The sequence below is a fragment of the Salvelinus fontinalis genome, chromosome 25, assembly GCF_029448725.1.
Source record: "Salvelinus fontinalis isolate EN_2023a chromosome 25, ASM2944872v1, whole genome shotgun sequence".
Classification (NCBI taxonomy): Eukaryota; Metazoa; Chordata; class Actinopteri; order Salmoniformes; family Salmonidae; genus Salvelinus; species Salvelinus fontinalis.
The window spans coordinates 5,511,658-5,525,914 of NC_074689.1; the positions used below are offsets into that span (position 1 = coordinate 5,511,658).

A 14,257-nucleotide genomic window follows, 5' to 3' on the forward strand; every position below is an offset into this window, starting at 1 on the left:
GTCTTAAGTAAGTAAACACCACTGGCCCTGGGAATGTCACTCGTATCACTATGGAGCAAGGGCCATATGAATCAAATGTCTCAGAGTAGGACTGCTGAAATAGGATCAGTGTCGCATTTTTTTTTTTTATCCCAATGAAAAAGAATACATGGACAGAGGACTTGATCCTAGATCGGTACTCCTACTCAGACACTTCATATGGCCCCAGAGCAGAGGGAACATTGAAAGGATACAACATGAGGATGATGTCGACGACAGCCTGGACCAGTCCGAACGTGGACAGCGAGGTGTTCCCAAGCCCCCGATCCTGGAATGACAGAGGAAGAGGGGGTTTTGTTGTTGTTGTCTTGTTAAGGAAGGGGGCAGTCGCACTCCTCTTGATTCATTGTGGATACAGGACAGGAGACAAGGAGAGGAAATATAGGAGGAGAGTGTGCTGAAATAGCAGTGGGCTCGATTCAACCCCATGCTGCAGTGGTATGTGTTCCAGAGGCAGAGACCAAAAGGCTAGACCACAAATCAAATCAACATTCAAAAAGAGGATCTCATTTGTCTGTGTGTCATCAGAAGAACACAAAAATAGTTTTTTTTAACAGTGCAAATAAATCCTGAATATAATGATTTTATGTGACAAAAGTTAAAAAGTTAAGTACTTAGCTAGGTTCTGTAATCTGTAAGTCTGTGATTACAGAAGGAAAAGTTAAAACATTTACATTACAGTTTAGTCATTTAGCACAGGCTCTTATCCAGAGTGACTTACAGGAGCAATTAGGGTTAAGTACCTTGCTCAAGGGCACATCAACAGATTTTCGCCTAATCGGCCCTGGGATTTGAACCAGCAACCTTTCAGTTACTTGCCCAAAGCTCTTAATCACTAGCCTACCTAAAACTCGGCACAAGTCGAAGTTTCCCCTTCAACACAGACTCCAACCGGCTCAGTAATGGATGGAAAGAGATGAAAGAGAGACTCCCTTTTCAAATCACTGTCCATCACACTATATGTAAACAGGTGTTGAAACAAGCAGCAAGGCACAGAAGTGCTTACGGTAAAAAGTGGAGAACGTGAATGCATGCCAATAACAAATGAAAAAAAAAGAACAAAAAGAAAACGCTTCGGCAAACACGCCAGATGTTTTCTGCCCTGCCCAATTGAAGTTCGTGCGGGAAAAAGAGACACATCTATATATTACGCCAATAGTCTCGGCATCTGTGTTTTGTTTGAGTGATAAACATTTGCTTTTGTAAGACTTGGCACCCTAGCTGTTTACATGAACTACTTTTCACTTCAATCCAAAAGAGGATCAGTGACCTGCTTGCTCTGTGTTCGAGCGACTCGCAGCAGAGGAAGGCGTCGGCCGCGTCCCAAACGGAACCCTGTATTCCCTATAGAGTGCACTACTTTTGAGCCGGGCCCCATTGGCCCTGTTCAAAAGTGGCGCGCTAGAAAAGGGACCAGGACGCCATTTGGGACGCGTGTTCTCTGTTGGAGAGATCCATGCTATGGCACAGCAGCACTGGGACACGTTGTTCAGAGGGTTGCACTTCTGTCAAGTTAACAACGGCATCAACGGCGTCGATATCTAGGAGCTAGCTCCAGCTGCATTAATACTGACAAAAACACACTTGTACAGGTCACTTTGAACAAACTCTCTAAAACAAACACACACACGGCAAAGAAAGAGAAAATAAAAAAGTGTAGTTTCACACCTTTTTCTGCAAAGGTCTCTGTAGAGCCCTCTCTCTCAGCGAATTAGCACACAGCATCTGATGTCATTTATTAATAGTGGAGTGGGAGGGGTTGTGTAATGCATGTGTCAATGTTATGGGAAAGGTCAAATCTTCAGTGTTACTGGGAAGATATTAACATGTTAAAAAGTGGCAGGTGGGTGGGCGTGTGGCAGCTTTCTCATTAAGCCACCTTTCAACCTAGTCTCCTTTTCATTCCAGTGGCGGGGTGGAGGGCTGCTAGGGTTGGTGTTCCTCGCAGCCTGGCTCATTCAGACACACTGTGGTGGGTTTGTTGCTTCTGGGATTAGCGGTGAGCAACACCTGTGTGCAGGTGAGGTCGTGTGCAGAACGTCGCACCCAGCCAGGCCCTTCAGGTGTGTCCCGTTCTCCTCCGTCACGCTTTGATGTACCTCACATAGTTTCAGTGACGGATAATAACAGAAAAAAAAAAATGCTCATCGTGGATCCCCCCCCCCCTATCATTTCTTTGTTTTGCAAAGCCACAGATTGAGAAGGAACTGAATGTCATCAGTCAAAGGTTCAGAGGATCCCCTAGGTACGGATCTAGGATCAGCTTCCCATCCCCAATCCTAACCTTAACCATTAGCGGGGGAAATGCAAAACTGACCCAAGATCAGCGCCTACAGGGGATGAGCTGGCAATAACACGGTTAGAAGTCCTCTTAACGCCTGTTCATCAAGCTGTAAAAAGCCCTGTCCTCTGACTGGTGCACCTCCTCTCCTCCCCTCCTGTCTGGCTGTGAGTCAGAGAGAGAGAGACGGAGGAGGCTGGAGCAGCAGTAGCCCTGTAGTACGGAGTATGCTGAATGCCATGCAGTGTTGTGTAGGAGGGAGGGAGGGATAAACAAACATATATAGTTCCTCTCCATTGCTCTGTTCTGCTCCCGGCCCTACAGCTCTATCTGGACTGGGCCTCATTTGACTTTCCCACAGTCTGGAGCCCATTGGCCCTCTCCCTCGCTTTCCCTTCTCTCTCCCTTTCTCGCCCACCTGGCCCAGTCATCCCTCCCTCCCTTGCTCCCTCTTCCCCTATCTCTTCCCCTCTCTCTCGGAGAGTGCATAGTAGCTGAGAGTGCATTGCGATGCACCAGCCATCCCTGTTAAGTTGGTTAGATGGGTATGATATCCGTAATGATTGACTGTTAGGACACCCGAATGCCCCCCCAACCCCCCCCCCCCGGTCGCCTTAGCGATGTGAGATCAGAGGCGTGGCATCCTTCCAGCTCATCAAACGCGTAAACCATTTAGCTGTGCTGTGGCTGTCAGGGGGAGGAGGGAGGCAGGAATCAAGCTGCATGACAAGCATAATTTGGGGGATTTTCTGCAACGCGTCATGCCAAAGAAAATATCTCCTCAACAAAATAATTGGAATGTCGAGAAGGAGGGCGGACGGTCGCCCGTAAGACGAGCTGAGAAATGAGGCAGAAAGAAGATACCTTTTGTTGCCTTAGTCAGACGAAAGGAAAACACACAAGAGACTAGCGCACAACACCCACTTCGGTTGTAGCAGATGAAACGAGATGAAGGAAGTACATTGCATGCAAGAGTATTAGGTTCTCCAGTCAGACTCATAACAGGAGTTCACCTGGTCTGCCACCCCCCCCCACACACACACACACACACAGAGGGTAAAGCAGCTTATTTCACCTGCCGTAGACATCACACATTTCATCTGCATGCCGCTGTGAAATGACTTTCAATGAGCAGCAGCACGACAAAAAAGGCATCCAGGCCAGCTCTGCTATGATAAACATCTGGCCCTGAGCTTTCTTTCCTTTCTTCCCAACATGCACCTGAGCATATCCGGAATTTGATTTATGTCCCCGACGACTGCCAAGCACCTTCGCAGCGGTCTAGTTCAGTAGCTGCCTCGCTCCGGATTTACCTGTGTGTGCGTGCGTTAGGGCTTGTATAAGAAAAAACGGCCTCCGATGTGAATCTGTTCATAAGGGGAACAGGAAGTAAGTCTCTCTCGCCATTATAGCCTACCTCTGATCCCTTTGGCATGGCAGTCTCATCCACCAGCAGATAGAGGATATTCAGCGCCACCAGTAGGACTGAGATGGTCTAGACAGGAGGAGGAGGAGAGTTGAGAAACAGAGGGATTTAGCTAAAAAGATCAAGTCAAAGACCAGACCGAACTAATCATCGGTTTGTTTGTCTGTACTCTGCAAAGTGTGTATTCTGTAAGCAGTGCCACACTGCTGCTGTACAACAGGAGCATGTTAAAGAGGCAGACTACTCTACATGGGGGGTTCAATCGAAAGCCCAGCTGCTTCAGCGGTGTGACTATTTAGCGGAGCCTTTTCTTTAACACGGCCGGGCAAACGATAGGGTGCCAATAGGGCTCTGGTCAAAAGGAGTGCACTACATAGGGAATAGGGTGCCATTAGAGATTGCAAACTAAGTTGACCAGGGAGAACTCCCCAGCAGCCACCAAAGCTTTATGCTTCATATGCCATTGGGAAACAGGGGGTGGTTGGTTGGGGGGGGGGGGGCTTTCGTGAGAGTGACTGGCTGCAGTACTATCAATCTGAATACTCACTGTCCCTGTGAGTAGTATTAACATCACAATGGGGTAGAGCAGGTTCTTTTCCCATGCAGACGCTTTCTTCCTCCTCTCTAGGGGAGGGAAGAAGGGAAGGTAGGAGAGAGAGAGAGAGAGAGAGGATGAGAAAGAAAGACAAAGAAAGAGATGGGGAGAGAGGTCAGAGTTGGGAAACCACCACATTCATTGAGTTCGGGATTCTAAACATTTGGGCAAATACGACCAATACCTCAAATCAATCAAGAGTGAATCACTTACGATATTAAAGACTGTTTTCCTAAACTCTTTCATAAATACATCAAAAAGTGAATAGTGAAACCTCATGGCTTCAGGGTTTATTTATAGAGATAGTACAACTTGGTTTGGTAAAACATATCGTGAGTGTGGGCTCCAACATTATCTGCTCACTCATCAGGGCCCAGAAGGTAAGTCTTCCTCTTTAATTAGTCTATCTTCGCTATATAGAAACAGTGACGGAGTACAGATGAAACAGAAAGCTGAGATTGAAATGAACAACTTGATTTATAGGTCTACCTGTTAAAGGATGACAGAACGCTACCGCTACCGATCTGCCTTCTTGTTCTGAGACAAATAGATGGTTGCAGAGAATAGGTCTCTATTTTTAATCGTTCCACACATTGAGAATCTGCCTTATAATAGTATTATGTCAGCATTGATAGCTGCTGAAGACTGACGGAAGAGTACACAACAGCATGGGCCAAGGACAGTAAAGGACATGTGATGTAATGTCCTTTCTGAAATCCCTTTATAACACTGTGGTCCAGTGTCCTTACGACTAGCTTGACTGACTTGCCCTCTATCCTTCTCTCTCACCCCCCCCCTCCATCGCTCTCCCTCCCCTTGTGCTAGGCTGGGCGGCCTGTGACGTTTGCCAAGGCTCACTCTATATGCACCCTCCTGCTAAATTAATGACATCACTAAAAGGCTGGGCACAATATAAAGTTTGCATCTTGTCCAATATCCTAAGTGCCTTCTGTGGCCTCATCTCCCCCTCCCAACCCCCAAAACCCTTGGCGCGCACCCATTGTACCTCATTTATAATATCCTAAAAAGGATGGAAAATAATCATTATCGGGCAGAAATGCTTTGGGACGTGTCCAAATTAAGAAATAAGACCGAGGGGAAAAAGAAAGGCTCGCTGGCTCTCAGCGATATCTGAAAAGCCTACCTCTTTGCATACGTTTCAATGGGAAATTCAAAGTCCCGAAAGACGGCATCTGTCCATACATATTATAATTCGAGAAAGCATAATGCGGCACCAACAACTCACCCAGTTTATTCCTCTGATCTCGGACGACGTCCAATTCTTTGTTGAGTCGATGAGCTCCTCCTTGGGAACGAGAGTGAGATGTCGACCCTGCGGACAAGAGGGGGGACATCAAATAAGGGTCTCAGGAATGTCATTTTATCAAGCTTTTAACTTATCTTTACACTTCACTCAATCACTCACGCGCCACATAGTCATTGTGATTCGACTGCCAAATATCTGAAAAGGTATATTTGTTAATTCTGTAAAAACAGGGAGGCTAGACACAGTTCGATTAGCTACACATGATTAATGTTCAACAATAATTCATAGTCATGGCAAGAAGTCTCCCTTCAACAGTTAAATAAAGCATTTTCAGTCACTGCTCACGTAAGTGCAGTTCTTTATCCAGAAAGGTTGCACTAAAGCTTCTATTAAAAAGCATGACTATTTCATCTCTGTATTTTCTACTCTCAACCTTTATGGCATTTCTCCTATTTTATTAAGAAATCCCATCTGAACGGGTAATCCTGCTTTGTACATAACAATGTGGTCTCTCAAACAAGTAAAAATAATCTCCTGTGTCAATGCTGTCTAGCGAGCGAACGGGTGCATGCTCCAACTGGTCCCGGGGCTAGGGAGAAGACAGCGAGGGATTCTCCAGGAAAACCACAAGGGCAGCTCATTTAAGGCTAATTGATCTGTTTTCCTTCCAGCCTTGACGTACAGGTTGGAGCCCTCAAAGCCAAGTGGAAGAGTATCCATTTGCATCCCCTGGGGTGATTGGCAGATCAAGACCAATTAGTTCAGTGTTACACTGTTACTAGCGTGCAATAAAAAGATGATCTTTCATCTTTGTTACAGGGGTGAAGAACCAATCACTTTGATCAAATATTTTCCCCCCCCAACTATTATGACACACCCTGTCTGGATGGGCTTTGGGATACAACGAGAAAGGGAAAAAATAATAGAGTAAGTGGAGGGGGAAAAAAACAGAGTGGATCCTATCTGTGCCCTGCCTAATACCTGTCCTAGGAACGCAGTTGGGGAAACTTTGAACCCTCAAACCAAACGCAGTCACAATGCAACAGGAAATGTCACGAGCAGTTCAACAGGACGTGATTTGAGAATCGAGTCGGACCCAACATCGAGTCCTGAGGGGCACCGTGACTGTTCAGCCACGAGACATCTCATCTATCTGGAGAACGTATGCAAAACAAAATCCTCAGCCATCACCTTATCACAGTAATCCTATTATTACACCGACTCCAAATCAATTTCAAGCCAGGTCGCAGTTGTAAATGAGAACTTGTTCTCAACTGGCCTACCTGGTTAAATAAAAGTGAAATAAAACAATTTTTTTTTTTTTAAGTTCCAACTACCCATGACTATTATTAGGAACATCAAATTATCTGACCACCAACCAAGAACAAAATCATTACATGATAAAAAAAAACAATGCAGACGATAAAGAAAAAGTGAATAATAGCATTTTAAGATGTGACATCCTTCAAGATATATTAAGGTAGTGGCAGCAGAGGAGACAGCAGTCCCCCAAACAAGTTCCAGAGTTCCTGCACGTACCGACGCTGCCACTGCTGCCGAAAATAATGAAACTTCTCCTCTCCAACCTTCACCATTAGTTTAGCGATTACGTCACCTAGCATTATGCTAAGCAGCATGCGGAGGCGACGGACGGAGGCGTTGGCAAGGTCATCGTGCCGCATAGCATCTGGACCAGAGCACGCTGCTGCTGCCGCGAAACACACAGAGGGAACCAGAGGGGCTAGCGAGCCTCAACTAAGACAGCAGCTTAGCTCATGTCTGCACTGCATCCCAAATGGCACCCTATTCCCTATATAGTGCACTTCTTTCATCCAGAGCCCTATGGGGTGCTTTTGGACACAACCGTGGACTGGAGCTGGAATACTGGACTAGCTCTGGTGCAAGGCCTTCACATTAGCATAGGGTCATTGTTACGTTGCCCTCTCGCCTAATTAGCTGCTGCGTCCGAAGATGTGGCATAAGGTTCAAAATCGAAACCATTCATGTCACTCACTATAGAACGCCGTAAACTACATAGGCAAAGGCCAGAAGTATAGGGGGGGGGGGGGGGGGGGGGAAGAGTCAAAAGAGGGATAATTGGATATCTTAATCCATTATCAAGACATTTTGTGACATTGGATAATATCATATGTAGCCTAACTTTGCATAATCCATTATCTAAAATGACCAACACACTTAATTTATCTCAATGCACCAAACTGCAGTAACTTAACGAACAACACGTCCCAATATCTCCTTTCTCCTGAAGTGTGCATTTGTTCGCTCCTTCCCACAAATCTAAAATGATTGGATTGGTGGAGGCATGGGCTAAATGTTTCGGCCATATTTCTTATACCAGTCATTTCCTTTCAGTCAAGGGATGTGAACAAGTGCATACTTTGGGAGGAAGGAGAGATAACTGGGACATAGCTAGACTCTCTCAATAAAATAGGCTACAGCATAGCAAACAAACAGGGACACCTGGTGGAGGGGGCTCAGGACACATCATTTTGTCAGGCCAATGTAAAACTATGCATAATGTCAATTCTCCTGACACGAATTACATATGCAGATAAATTATGCAACACTGTGCATTTCAAAAGGACAAGCTTGCTCCCCATCACTGGCTAGGGTAGCCAGATCTGATATTGTAATGAGCGTGTCACTGCGCGTCTCCTTGCGGTTCATATGGTCCTATCAAACCTCTCGCAGAGTAAACACACACACACACACACACGGCCACTCAGCCGGAATAACCCACCGCTCCTGCTCATCTAAAGCAAACAACCAAATCCTAAATGCTATTTGGGATGTAATTGCACAGAGAAGAGATGCAAACTCAAAACCCCGAAGAGTAAATATAGATCAATCCAATCCATTGATCGGTAGATAATCCAAAACAGCAAACATAAACAAAGTGTAATGAGACAGGTCTAATCTACGGCCGGGCAGGCGAGGGATGCAGAGGACACAAGCCAAGCGAGGAGGACATTGGGCGCTTGTGGAGTGTGTCCTGTGAACTATCCCTGAACCTCTTCCTCCTTCTCCCCTTCTCGAAAAGATCAGAGGAAACCTCACCCGCCACTCATACCCTTAGAGTTACACCCAAGTGTGTGTGGTGAACAAAAAAAATAACATTCCTGGGATTCCCGATAAGGCGACACGGATCTCGCTACTTAGCGTCTGAGCGAGAGCTCTTCTCCCAGCTGCTTAGCTCTCGCTCTCTCCACCACGGGAGAGCGGTGGAGTCGGGCCGCACCGCCCCGGTGGACCTGGAGAAGTCGTGGAGTGGGGTTATTGTGTTCCAACTCACGGCGACATCAAACCCTCGTCCCGGTGATAAGGAACAGATTACACTTATTTTATCAGGTGTTCAAAGCACCAGCGTTTGGCATAAGCCCTAGGAAACCAAACAGCTAAATAGCAGGCCTATTGAGAGGAGCAACCGGCGTAGCGTTTGACAACAGCGCTATCAGCACAAGCAATCTTCCATACCTCCCTGGTTTGTAAAGACACTCATCCTCTTTATTTACTTGCATCTGTACACTTGGTTGCGTGCCTCACTTGATATTAAAGTACGTTTGGCGGGCGCCCCAAATACTTCCTGCTTTGTTGGATTCTTCAACACTAAAAGAAGGAATTTGGGAACAGTAGCCGTAGGTAGCCGTAGGTAGATAAAAGGCAACGCAGGTTGACAAATAGTGTATTTTGCAAATAAAACATTTTAGCGGCCCTCTTGACAGCAAATAACATTTCTTTTTCGTTTTACCATGGGGAGTAGAGAAGATTTTGCAGTTGTAAAGCAATAATGCTGCACATCTACACATTTTGACATGGAGCGGAGAGAAAAATGTGCAATTTTACAGCTTATTTCCTGCAGTTCTACACATTTGATGGAGAGAAATGTTTGCAGTTTCTAGCATGATATCTGAGTGAGAGTGACTAACGAAATCAATGATAACCGTGTCGGTAATGTAAGTTTAGATAGCTGGCTGCTAGACTAACTTACCAATCGAAAAATGTTTAGCTGACATGGGCTAATCTTTTTTGTTTTATTTTGTTGAATTTTTCTCCCCAATTTTGTGGTATCCAATTGTTAGTAGTTACTATCTTGTCTCATCGCTACAACTCCCGTACGGGCTCGGGAGAGACGAAGGTCGAAAGCCATGCGTCCTCCGAAACACAACCCAACCACTGCTTCTTAACACAGCGCGCATCCAACCCGGAAGCCAGCCGCACTAATGTGTCGGAGGAAACACCGTGCACCTGGCGACCTTGGTTAGCATGCACTGCTCCCGGGCCGCCACAGGAGTCGCTAGTGCGCGATGAGACAAGGATATCCCTATCGGCCAAACCCTCCCTAACCCGGACGATGCTAGGCCAATTGTGCGTCGCCCCACGGACCTCCCGGTCGGCTGCGACAGAGCCTGGGGGCGAACCCAGAGTCTCTGGTGGCACAGCTAGCCCTGCGATGCAGTGCCCTAGACCACTGCGCCACCCGAGAGGCCCATGACATGGGCTAATTGAGTGAATGTTAGTGACTGACATAACAAGAGAAAAACTGCTGATGCACAACCATATTTCTAAATGGCACCTTGTGTTTTCTACTATTCTAACTCTCAACAATAAGTTGAGATCCCAACTGAGAGCCAAACATCTTTGGAAATTGATCCCGGGCCTGCAAAAAAGGGGGCCGCCAACAGTTTCCCATCCCTGGCCTAGTTAGTAGTAGTCTATGAACATGTTGTTTCACCAACATCTACTACACCACCATCAGAAATAAATACATTCTGCGTCCCAAATGGCACCCTATTCCCTACACAGTGCACTTTTTTTGACCAGAGCCCTATGTGCCATTTGAGACACAGCTATTCTCCAAGACCATTTCAATTCCCTCCTAATGAGGGGCCTGTCATTACTAGTCTGGGGCCAGAGATCAAATGAGGAAATCGCCTGGCCAGTAGTGCCAGTGGAAGGCAGTGTGCCGTGCTCTTAAATTGACTCTAAAACTCTCCACCAATGTAATTTATGGTCTCTGACAATGGCAGCTGCAGCTTGTCCTTTAGAAAAAGTGAAAGAGAGAGAGAGCGAGGGAAAGAAAGCGAGCGAGGGAAAGAAAGAGAAAGAGAGCGAGAAAAAGCGAGAGAAAAAGAGGGGGAGCGAGAGGACAGGGAAATAGAGAGAGTTGTTGGGGGAAGAGAGGGGACGAGAGAGAGAGAAGGGAGCAAATGAAAACAAGAAAAAGAGGGGTGGAGTGGGGAGGCGGATTTGTCAATGCTAATTGGTTCCAGTGCAGGAGCGCTCCATCCCAAACCAATGGCGAATGTGCATAAAGACGACAGGACATCAACTTTAGCCCTATCCACTGAGTTTTAAAACTATAGCGTGCGATATGGTTCAATGTGCCAATAAATGCCAAATTGCCGGCGTCTTGAAGTTAAGCTTTGCTAACGACCATACAAAAAAAGAGTAATGGAGAGCAACGTACAATATGGCGAACGGAGCAAAAACTAGGAATTTGTGGTAAGTGCATGGGGGCCGCCATCTGTATGCACCTCTGCTATTATGCAGTCATCTCCTTGTAATGTGCCAACACATTTCCTGGTCTGTGTCCGAAATGGCACTCTATTCCCTATAGCCGATAGTGCATTACCATAGGGCTCTGGTTAGGACTGGCACAATTACCGTATAACAGACGGTCATGGGGGGGGGGGGGGGGGGGGGGGGGGGGGGCAACAGCTGACTGAAGATAGGATGGCCGGGCATTCGTGCGGTTGAGTCCCTTTCTGCGGTAACATGGAATCTTAACAACGTGATAAAACTGTATTGCTCCTTGCTAAAACAAACACTGGCGTTGTAGCAAACAAGTCTTTGGTTGCCTAGGCAATGCACCCAACCCTGTAGCACCCATAGAAGTAGAATGAATAGAACAGGCTTGGAACCTCTAACACTGGTCATTTGAAAGGTAAACTCATAGTCCCAGTCGGTACTAAAATAGAACATCTCGGCCCTGCCCGCCTGTGAGGAAAACAACTTGTGGTTACCTTGGTTACCCCATTGGCTCACAGCAAAATCTCGACCTTTTTCAAATTTTGTTGTCGTCTGCTTGTTTTAGTCAACAGAGAAGGTTTTTCTGGATCAAAAAGAGGGATAGATGGTTGTCCTGTTGGGGTCGGGTAATGGGCGTGTATTGCCATTGTGATCTTATGCTCAAACAGTATAACAAAACCAATTGGCTCCCAATCGGGTCCTCTGGGCATGTGCCTAGAGGAAATTCTTATTTTTTCCTCTCCTTGACTGTCTAGCTTGCATTTATTAGGTTTTGTAGTTCTCAAAGATTATATTATAAAAAAATATATAGGTAAAGGGGTGGCACGTAGCCTAGTGGTTAGTGTGTTGGGCCAGTAACCAAAGGTTGCTGGATCGAATCCCCGAGCTGACAAGGTCGTCGTTCTGCCCCTGAACATGGCAGTTAACCCACTGTTCCCCAGTAGGCAGTCATGGTAAGTAAGAAGTAAGTAAGAATTTGATCTTACCTGACTAAAGGTTAAATAAAAATGTTAAAGTATCTGTTTTACATACTTTCAGTATGGTTTTAGTCATTTAAGGTCACACTGAAAGTCTTTTCCAAACCGGAAAATGTATTTTAAAAAGATTTGGGTGTGCAGCGGCAGTGCGCATTCTAAATGCATATAGGGGAAACACTGAACTCATTCCATTTCTATGGCAGCACATGTAGTCAGGAGCTGAGAAGAGAAATGTGTCTCTTAATTAAAAATGTGTCGTTTTCGCTATTCAAACGGTCATTACAGTGAACGTTGTCATTTGGCTGCCTCACAGCCCTAGCTCTGGTCAAAAGTAGTGCACTAAATAGGGTGCAAATTTGGGCGAGGATCGACTGACAACGTACCGTTCAATCTCCTCTGAAGGGCTTCCTCTTGCAAAGTAACGCAGTAAATCTGCTCATCCAGGTCCTCCAGGATCTGAGGGGACAAAATGGGTTATAATAAGGTCCGAAGTGGGGCCGGAGAGTAACAGATGGGTGGATGAGTTGGTGACATGTTTGTAGTCCTCGTGTCCACAAGTCGCGCATGTTAATAGCAAAAATGACCCATTTCAGAGTCAGACAGAGGAAAGCCAGAAATCCATGTCGGCCAAACGTATAAAGTCACTAAAATATTTACAGTACACATAAATACATGTAGCAATGTGTTCCCAAAAATCTGAAGTAGCCAGCGTAACGGAAAAAAAAGGAGCCAGGTAGTGGAGGGGCATGCTCCCCCAAAAACATTTGTGCACTTCAAAATTGAATGTGGCATCTGCTGTACTGCAATTTGTTAAAGTCAATTAGGTAGCCAGTCATATGAGGGTTAGTATGCCAGCTATTTGGCTGGCATCTGGCGCTTATAAAACACAATGAAGGCTTTTGAGGTAGAGCATGGAATGGAAGTTAGTACTCACGGTTGGTTTGACTAGTAACTGGCCCATGACTGTGAACATCCTGGACAGGCCCACAGGAGTACACACTGGGGATGAAGAAGTTACAAGTGGTGAGACACAACCAAAACACTTCCAGCACATTAGGGACCTAGGGATTACTACAGAAATTCTCGTCTAGTCCAAGCCATATGTTATCCCCCCCACCCCACACACTTTTTCATAAAAGCATGGAACTTGGTACACTTGTACAGTTTAGGCCCCTATCAAAAGTGTTACTGAACCTGCCGCACATCAATCATCAATTGAGATAATATTCCATTTGCACATATTCCATTGATTATGCTCCTATTAATTCAACAACAATACTCACTCAGGAGGAGCAGTCCCCCCATCAGAGATATACAGGAGTAGAGGTATGGTAAGTAGAACTCCCAGAGATCTGAAGGAAAAGGGATGAAATGTTAGTCAAAGCTGAACAAATACAGTACCAGTCAAAAGTTCGGACACACCTACCCATTCAAGGGTTTTTCTTTATTTTTACTATTTTCTACATTGTATAATAGTGAAGACATCAACATTATGAAATAACACATACGGAATCATGCAGAAACCAAAAAATGTGTTAAACTAATCAAAATATATTTTAGATTTTTCAAAGTAGCCACCTTTGCCGTGATGACAGTTTTGCACACTCTTGGCATTCTCTCAACCACCTTCACCTGGAATGCTTTTCGAACAGTCTTGAAGGAGTGCCACATATGCTGAGCACTTGTTGGCTGCTTTTCCTTCACTTTGCGGTCCAACTCATACCAAACCATCTCATTCGGGTTGAGGTTGGGTGAAAGTTCTTGTCATTTTCCAGATTAAGACATGAAGGTCAGTCAAAGTAATGATGGACCGTCATTTTTCTTTGCTTATTTGAGCTGTTCTTGTCATTTTACCAAATAGGGCTCTTCTGTATATCACCCCTACCTTGTCACAACACAACTGATTGGCTTAAACATTAAGAAGGAAAATTCCACAAATTAACTTTTAACAAGGCACACCTGTTAATTGAAATGTATTCCAGGTGACTACCTCATGAAGCTGGTTAAGAGAAAGCCAAGAGTGTACAAAGCTGTCATCAAGGCAAAGGGTGGCTACTTTGAAGAATCTCAAATATAAAATATATTTTGATTTGTTTAACACTTTTGGTTAGTACATAATTCC

The 14,257-nt window shown here is 45.5% G+C and overlaps 1 protein-coding gene across 3 annotated transcripts in view; it reads right to left on the bottom strand.

Moving 5' to 3' along the window:
• Nucleotides 1–14,257, bottom strand: part of LOC129822794 (limb region 1 protein homolog) — a 62,486-nt gene that overhangs the window by 9,920 nt on the left and 38,309 nt on the right. For 2 of the 3 annotated variants that reach the window (XM_055881218.1, XM_055881216.1), the window contains 7 exons: nt 13,419–13,487; nt 13,070–13,134; nt 12,519–12,591; nt 5,588–5,674; nt 4,294–4,370; nt 3,738–3,815; nt 234–307 (listed from right to left, as the gene is read on the bottom strand). In XM_055881218.1, coding sequence (XP_055737193.1) covers nt 234–307; nt 3,738–3,815; nt 4,294–4,370; nt 5,588–5,674; nt 12,519–12,591; nt 13,070–13,134; nt 13,419–13,487 — 523 coding nt within the window. The remainder of the gene's footprint in view (nt 1–233; nt 308–3,737; nt 3,816–4,293; nt 4,371–5,587; nt 5,675–12,518; nt 12,592–13,069; nt 13,135–13,418; nt 13,488–14,257) is intronic. The other variant, XM_055881217.1, reaches the window with a different exon arrangement.